Source organism: Etheostoma cragini, chromosome 9 (assembly GCF_013103735.1).
Source record: "Etheostoma cragini isolate CJK2018 chromosome 9, CSU_Ecrag_1.0, whole genome shotgun sequence".
NCBI classification, from domain to species: Eukaryota; Metazoa; Chordata; class Actinopteri; order Perciformes; family Percidae; genus Etheostoma; species Etheostoma cragini.
The window spans coordinates 24,951,313-24,959,352 of record NC_048415.1 but is presented as its reverse complement, the minus strand read 5'-3'; the positions used below and the strand labels follow the sequence as shown (position 1 = coordinate 24,959,352).

General features: G+C 36.5%; 1 protein-coding gene across 3 annotated transcripts in view; it reads left to right on the top strand.

Moving 5' to 3' along the window:
• nmu (neuromedin U) overlaps positions 1–6,228 on the top strand; it is a 7,940-nt gene extending 1,712 nt beyond the window's left edge. Inside the window, exons 2-9 of one of the 3 annotated variants that reach the window (XM_034880974.1) lie at positions 1,129–1,178; positions 1,286–1,333; positions 1,441–1,494; positions 1,678–1,707; positions 4,521–4,589; positions 5,214–5,267; positions 5,356–5,397; positions 5,969–6,228. In XM_034880974.1, coding sequence (XP_034736865.1) covers positions 1,129–1,178; positions 1,286–1,333; positions 1,441–1,494; positions 1,678–1,707; positions 4,521–4,589; positions 5,214–5,267; positions 5,356–5,391 — 341 coding nt within the window. In that variant the 3' untranslated portion in view covers positions 5,392–5,397; positions 5,969–6,228. Of the gene's footprint in view, positions 1–1,128; positions 1,179–1,285; positions 1,334–1,440; positions 1,495–1,677; positions 1,708–4,520; positions 4,590–5,213; positions 5,268–5,355; positions 5,399–5,968 lie in introns of all 3 variants that reach the window. The other 2 variants (XM_034880975.1, XM_034880976.1) reach the window with 2 other exon arrangements.
• Positions 6,229–8,040: the final 1,812 nt, after the last annotated feature.

The following is an 8,040-nucleotide window of genomic DNA, read 5'->3' as shown; positions in this document are numbered from 1 at the left end:
AGGTTTGTCCATGTTGTTTTGAGAATGTAATTTCTGTTTCAAGAAATGAGCCAAACCAATGGAGAAAAACTGTAAAACTTACTTTAGTAGAAAATAGTGTAATATATTTACTGTACTGTATTGGTTGGCTGCTGACTCAAATCCACGTTTTGTATATCTATCATGAGGTTAATAATAATCATTATGAGTTTTTTTAAACCCATCCACTTTTAATCCATCAATTTTAAATCCATCCATGCATGCATCGATCCATCCATCGATCCATCCGTCCGTTGGTCTGTCCATCCGTCCATCCATCAATCTATCCATGCATCCATCCATCTGTTCATCCGTCCACCCATCCATCCATATGTTCATCTATCCATCCATCCACCATCCATGCATCCATCCATCCATCCGTCCTTCTGTCCGTCCATCTATCCATCCATCCAGCCTTCTGTCCATCCATCCACCATCCATGCGTCTGTCTGTCCATCCATCCGCCGGTCTGTTCGTCCATCCATCCATCCATCCACCATCCATCCATGCATCCATCCTATCCACCATCCAGGCATCCATCCATCCATCTGTCTGTCCATCCATCCGTCCATCTATCCATCATCCATCCATCTGTCCATCCATCAATCCATCATCCATCCGTCCATCCGTCCGTCTGTCCGTCCATCCATCCATCCACCATCCATGCGTCTATCATCCATCAATCCATCCATCTGTTCATCCATCCACCATCCATGCATGCATCCATCCATCCTTCCATCAATCCTTCCATGCATCTATCTATCTGACCATGCATCTATCCATCTGTCCATCCATCCACCATCCATGCATCCATCCATCCATCCATCCATCTGACATGAAAACAAAAATGACGAAGATGTAGATTGACAGTCACATTTTCCCATGATGAGTGTTTTGGACAGCGTCCTCAATGTTCTACAGTAAAGCATTTAACACAGCTAATGGACATCCACTGCAATCATGTCAAAGCCGAGCACAGTACAGGAGATGCTGTGTATTAAAAGTAGGTTTGTCAAATGTAAATATCATATATTGTGTGAGGAGGATGATCTGTGTTAGCTGTATTATGTTAAATGTCTTGTACTTCTGTGTTGTCGTATGAAACAAAAGGTGCTCCAGCAGAACTTCAGCAAGCTACAACAGATCAACTACTCAGCCAGGTACGCAGCACCATTTTATTCTCTTTCTTTCTTTCTGTCTTTCTTTCTTCATTCCTTCATCCTTGCTGTCTGTGTGCCTGCCCGTCATCCTCTGTGATGCTCCACAGATAGATGCTGTGTGCTCATCCTACCTCTCTACAGAGCTGAAGTTTCGGGTGAGTGGGGTGTGATATTGTGTGGCTTTAAGTTTTTTTAAACGCATATTCCAAGTTTAAGGTAAATGTAAAATTGTTCTGACAGCCGCCCTTCTTTCTCTTATCAGGCATCTGATATCCTAGGAGAACTCTGTTTCTTGATGCTGGTTCAGAAGTCAAAGGTACTTCATACTTGATCATCTCTTAGTGAGGAGTATATGTCAATGAACTAGCTAAAAAAGAATAGGAAATGGCAGAGTGGAACATTGATTAGAAATCCTGTTTGAGTAGAGCTGTACTGGACAAAGAATCCCAGAATGACATCAACTAAAAGACTCTTGTGTCATCTTGTGTCATCTTCTTAGGAGTTAAAAGTGCGAGAAAAAAGTAAAAGGGTAAGTACAACTTATTTGTTTCTGACGTGTGTTTTAGGCTAGAACATTTGTTGTCAGCACACATCTCCTCACTATCTGCTAGCTGCCTGTCCTCAGAACACACTGTAAAAAACATCTCCTCATTATTGCTAGTTGCCTATTCCCAGAACACACTGTAAAAAACATCTCCTCACTATCTGCTAGCTGCCTGTCCCCAGAAAACACTGTAAAAAACATCTCCTCACTATCTGCTAGCTGCCTGTCCCCAGAACACACTGTAAACAACAGTAGACAGCCCAGGGTCTACAAACGACAACAAAAACAAACTGTGCCAACCTGCACTACGATGCATACACAAACAGGGTTCCATCCAATAACCGACAAGAAGTATGGGGGGAGGGGGTTAGTGCTCGGAAGCACAGAATGGTGGGAGAGGGGACGGGACGGGATGGGGAGGAGGTGGGGAAAACTAGTCTTGTTTTGTTTGAAAATACTTCAACAAGAAGTAACGTTACCCAACATCGCTTAGACTACCTTTAAACTAATATATTTTTTTTGTGTGTGTACATGTTTTTAATGTCATGCACCATATGTGCAATTTTTATTTCATTACTCTAGACGACAAGGTTCTGCCTTGTCAGACGGAGCGGTAAGTTAAAAGATAAATCGGCACTGGTACAGTGTGTTGCCTGACCTGAGAAAGCACCTCAGATTGTTTTAAAGCTATATGACCTGCATTTTTTGTGTAGTAAGTAGGATACTTTCCATCTGGCTGAATCTAGCACTTCATCCCCCAAACTAAAATGCATGCAGGTGCACATTTAACACCACAGATAAAAACGGATGTAGCCTATATGTATGCATGCATGCAGACAAAACTGCGACATGGATGCAAACATGCACAGTCCTCATAAACACTATCAATTCAATTTTTTTCAATTCAATTTTATTTAAATAGCGCTAAATCACAACAACAGTTATCTCATTGCACTTTTCATAAAAGAGCAGGTCCAGACCGTACTCACGCAACATTTCCCAACAAGAGCAAGCACTAGGCAACAGAGGCAAGGAAAGACTTCCTTAAGAGGCAGAAACCTCAAGCAGAACCATTGTTCAGGGTGGGAGAGAGAGAGAGAGAGAGAGAGAGAGAGAGAGAGAGAAAGACACAGACAGACAGACAGAAAGAGAGAGACAGGAGGAGAGAGGAGAGGAGGGGCAAGGGAGCACAAGACTCTGGGAAAGGGAAGAAGTTGAGTTAGTAACAAATTGAACGAGAATTTTATAATTATGTTTGCTCCAAATGTCAATCAACAAACATTGGGAAAAAACAGAAACAGAAAATGAACATGTGCCTGCAGTTCCCAATATAGCTATTATCGATAAAGAGGGAACTAGATATTTCATCATTAAATATGATCCGTCTTGATATTTCGGTTACACGTTCTAATAACCATCATTAATGGATGGTAAATTGATAGTTAATAAATCTTTAGTTAATTGTCTTTTAACTTTTAACGAACAGTCATTTTACTGTTAACAAGCAAGTAAATGATGATTGATAAAATATTAGGATTGCTGTAAATTAACAGTTTATTCATACACACATTATATCCCTCATATACTGTATTAGATATCGGGTAATGATTAAAAAATGTTTGTAAACCTTCAAGAAACCATTTTTTAAAACATCTATAAGCACGATAGATGGACCAGATATTCCTAACACGTTGTCAAGGGGTACTAGTTATAAACAATGTCTGGATGGTTATTATAACGTTGCAACAGATTACTAAAATACCTTGTTAAAAAGTTAATGAACGCTTTGTAAACCTTTTTTTTATCTGGATGGCGATTGTAAAGTTGTGACTGATGTCTTTCATAGTTATTGGTTAGTTAATTCTTGGTAAAGCAATGATACAGTTTTTTTAAATTACACATCTCTCTCTCTCTCTCTCTCTCACATGTTTGTGTGTGTATGTGTATATATATATATATATATATATATATATATATATATATATATATATATATATATTTGTGTGTATATATGTGTAAATGTGTTTGTACAGTATATATATATATAGATATATACATATATTTGTGTGTGTATGTATCTATATATATATGTATGTTAATGTGTTTTATAAATATATATATATATATATATATATATATATATATAAACTGTACATATAGATCTTTTTTTATATGTTGCAACTTTTATTCTGTCTAATTAATGTTATATATAGTTTACAAAGTATTTATGAACTATTTAACAAGGTATTATAGTCATCTGTTTCAACTTTATAATAACCATCCAGACACTGTTTATAACTAGTAACCCTTGGCAATGTTAGGAATATCTGGTCCATCTATCTATGTCATATTTATCTATGTTTCTTAACAACTAAGATGGTTCTTTGCAGCTCAGACAAAAGCAATGTGTTCACATTGTCAAACATTAGTTATGAAATAAAGTTATGAATATTTATCGTGCTCCTTTTCCTCTGTGTATCTTCACTTATTGAAACCTACAACCCCATAAAACTTCCCACATTCACTTGCCACAACAAGCCATATTTCTTATATGAAATATGAAGCCGTTTTGTCTTTCGCTCCTCCATCGCTTGGTATAACGCAGAATGTGAAGCGTTTATCAAAAGATTGATGCTCAGGCTGCCATCAAGAAATTGTAAAGCACTTGTTTGATGTTTGCATTTCATGTTTTCTGTCATTGTGTGTTTATTGGAGATGAAACAGGGAGCATCTTCTTGGCCTTTCGACTCCATACGGAGCCTTCTGGCTCTATCTGTGTGTTTGTCTTTGTTTGTCAGACCTCTCAGTCGCACCCTCTCCTGCGTCTAGTTTCTCAACTCAGAAGAGAGAGAGGACTCTCAATGCGCGTATGTACCACCTAAGTCCGTTTTCTTTTCACTTTGCATTTTCTCTTTGGACAAAATAAGCCACAAAGATAGTACAACTATTGTTTTTTTAGCATACAAAAAACCATGCAATGAGTGGTGACATGTTTTTGGTGTGACATGGTTTTACAATTTCTGGCTTATACATTAATTCCCAGCTCTCAATAGGATGTTTGGTTGAAAATAAATAATGAGCGGATGAATAGAAAATGATAGAGGTAGCACATTGTACTTTTGTATCTTCATAGCACATGTTGATATTGCAATGTGTTTATTACATGTGTTGTTCCCTTCCTGAGCTTACATGTCAATAATGCAGTTCTGTGTCAGGCAGCTCTCCTCACTCTCTTTACTCTCTTCACTCCGCATTAGTTGTTCTTTCCCAAGCTACGAGCAATTATGGTCTAAAATTAGTTCAGCTGACAGATGAACTTATCTCTCATTGCTATCAAGCTCTGACATTCACAAAGTGGACACGGAGGAATTGTGTGTGCTGTTGGCCGGCGCTGGGGGATGGAGAGTTGTAGCAACACGAGGAAAATGGCAAATAAGACTCAGACATTCTTCTATTCAAGTTAAATTCTGTGTTTTTTTGTGTCTTTACAGGCTGAACTCCAGGGACCTGGGGGAGTCCAGAGCAGAGGTTACTTCCTCTATCGGGTATGTTCATATCAGGAAATACAATTTCAAAAAACTTAATTCCCCTGGATGATATGAGCATTCAATAAAATGTTGTTTGCACTTACAGCCACGAAATGGAAGACGATCCTTAGAATATGAGTAAATTAAAGGTAATACTAATTTTATAGGGCAACACCCATAGACATAGTCTTAAATAGACATGTCACAATGAAATTTCAACATTTAAGGGACTGTATGAAAATGATGGGGATTGGAAAAATTGAATGCATTTTCTAATTATTTCTTTTATTTAGGCTAAAGTAGGGCTAGTTTAATTAATTTGGGACAATGACATAGTATCATTAAAGATAACTTTCATGTCACATTGTTCATAAGGGTGGTTTACTATATGCAAAGGACAGCAGTGTTGGGGATATCAGGGTTTCTAAGTTTTTACCATCATATTCAACTAGTAGCCAATGCAACGTAGCTAACGTCCGGATCTCGTTTTCATGAAACAAGGCATACACTTGGATTGTTTTAGGTATTGTTGATTGAGTGAATCCTTCCAAAGAGAAAGTCATTTTTATACTGGTGTATACTTTCAACAGAGGGTCCAAAGATCCTCACCCTTTCATACAAAAAAAACACACCAGTAATTTTCCTACAGTCCCTAATTGCCATTGAAATCCTGTCATAATCCAAATGTTCTCATCTAACCATGTGCATTAATGTGTAACGCTTATGTACAGACAACACAGACCCTGAGACCCGAGCCGCTGCCCCACGACTGATCGAGAATTCAACCACAGCCCTCTGCCACTGCTGTTTCGTTATGTCTGAATGTAAACAATTAATACGATTCAAATAAGCAGTTGTCAAGATTTTATTTTGTGTTATATGTGTGTCATTTCCATTAAAACTGCTTCAATGTGGTTTGGTTTGCAGTTGTGTATGGTTTGATTTGCTACACACATTGCATTTGGAAAAAGTGTGCAACAGGTACTATATTTATGAATGAAAACAAAGAAAATTACCACATACTGTACACATCAGGAACATTTTCAAACTAAATAAAAGCATTCATTCTACTTCTAATTGTTCAATACAGATATTTGGATTGAATTAAACAATTGACATGAAGATTAAAACCACACCTTTTCCTTTGTTGTCTTCTGCATGTGTCCTTCTGCTAATGCCCATAAAGTACGACTTCCATTACAAACTGAACAAGCAAAAAAAAAAAGACATAGATTCATTCAAGAATAGTAGGCGTTTTTGGATTGATTATCTTTTTCTTTTACCCTATTACATGAGAGATAATTCGGATTTTAAAAATGACAAGCCTAACTGTCCTTTCATACCTTTTTATTTTACAAAGAAGAAGAATAAAAGTAGTTCAACATCCCTAAAATGCAAATGGGCCCACCACAACCCTGGGGAATCCACTCGGAGGAGAAATGAATTCAAACAGACTGGCCATAACACCGCATGTGAGCATTACTCTGGATTCATAATGTGCTACATTTACTTTATCTACATTTTTAAATTTAAAAATGTGCTTTTTTCTTCTTGCTTTTTGATTATTTGCAAGATTACACTCAGTAGCCTATGTTAACATGCATAACAGTATTCCACTATTATTCAGAATATAACAATATTACGAATTTGATGAATGTCATGTCAAGTATATATTCCGGTTGGATATTCCAAATAAGGCCCTTTTTTCAATTGTGGAATATTGGTGCACATACTAATAGTGTGTTATTTGCTTACCTGAATATGTAATAACTGTATTCAACAGCAGATGTCACCCTTATTGTACAATCAAATTCCCAGGCCTCTTTATAAGACAAAGATACACAAAAACAGGAACAGTAATGTTTTATTTTTATCCATTTAGCTTTCAGTTTGATTTAATATTACACTATTTTCTTTAACCCTCATGTTGTCCTCGGGTCAAATTGACCCGTTTTCCTATATCAATGTTCTTTTTAATACCCTAAAATAACATGATTGATTCCACACAATGCTTTACGCAAGTACAAATCTCTACTTTCATAAATTTTTGGCGTCTTATTCAATTTTATGGCATTTGAAAAAAAAATTGAAGTGTTTATGAAATAGTATTGAGTAAAAGTTAACATTTTCCAGTCTGTGATTATTATCAACATCCATTCCTTTAATATCAGTGTAAGTAATTTCAAATTTCTGCTTTTCTAACTCAAACACTAGGAGTACATTCCTATAAATTAAGTTTATTGACCATAACTTCATTGTAAAACTAAAGTTAATAAGTTAGTGTTACGTAGTATTGAAAATGTCCAAAAAAGTGACAAACGTTGAAAAAAAATGTCAAAAGTGTTAAAAAAAGGGACAAAAACGTAAGAAAAAGTTGAAAACATCGGTATAAAGTGTTGATTTTAGTGGGAAGACAACACAATGGTTAAAATGATGGCTCACCTTTACAGGTATGATAAAAGGATTAATCCTAAAATTTGCAGTTTTTAAGAGTTTATGCTGTGGTAAAGAGATTTCTCAATAGACCAAATACAATTTGCTTGTTAAGACGAAAAGTTCAGGTACAGAAATGTTTGAACTAGTTGAATTATTACTATACTGAGTCAGTGGCAGGAATTATTATAATTATAAGGGTTTAACTGCACCACAGTAAACCACACAATACAAGAACATTTACCAGAACATGTTTGGCTGTCTCTCAATGTTATAATTAAGACAGAGTGCTTGCATTTCCAGCCAATAATGGTGATTTCACCACAGACAACAAGACATGTTTTTTCTCACAGTAAAG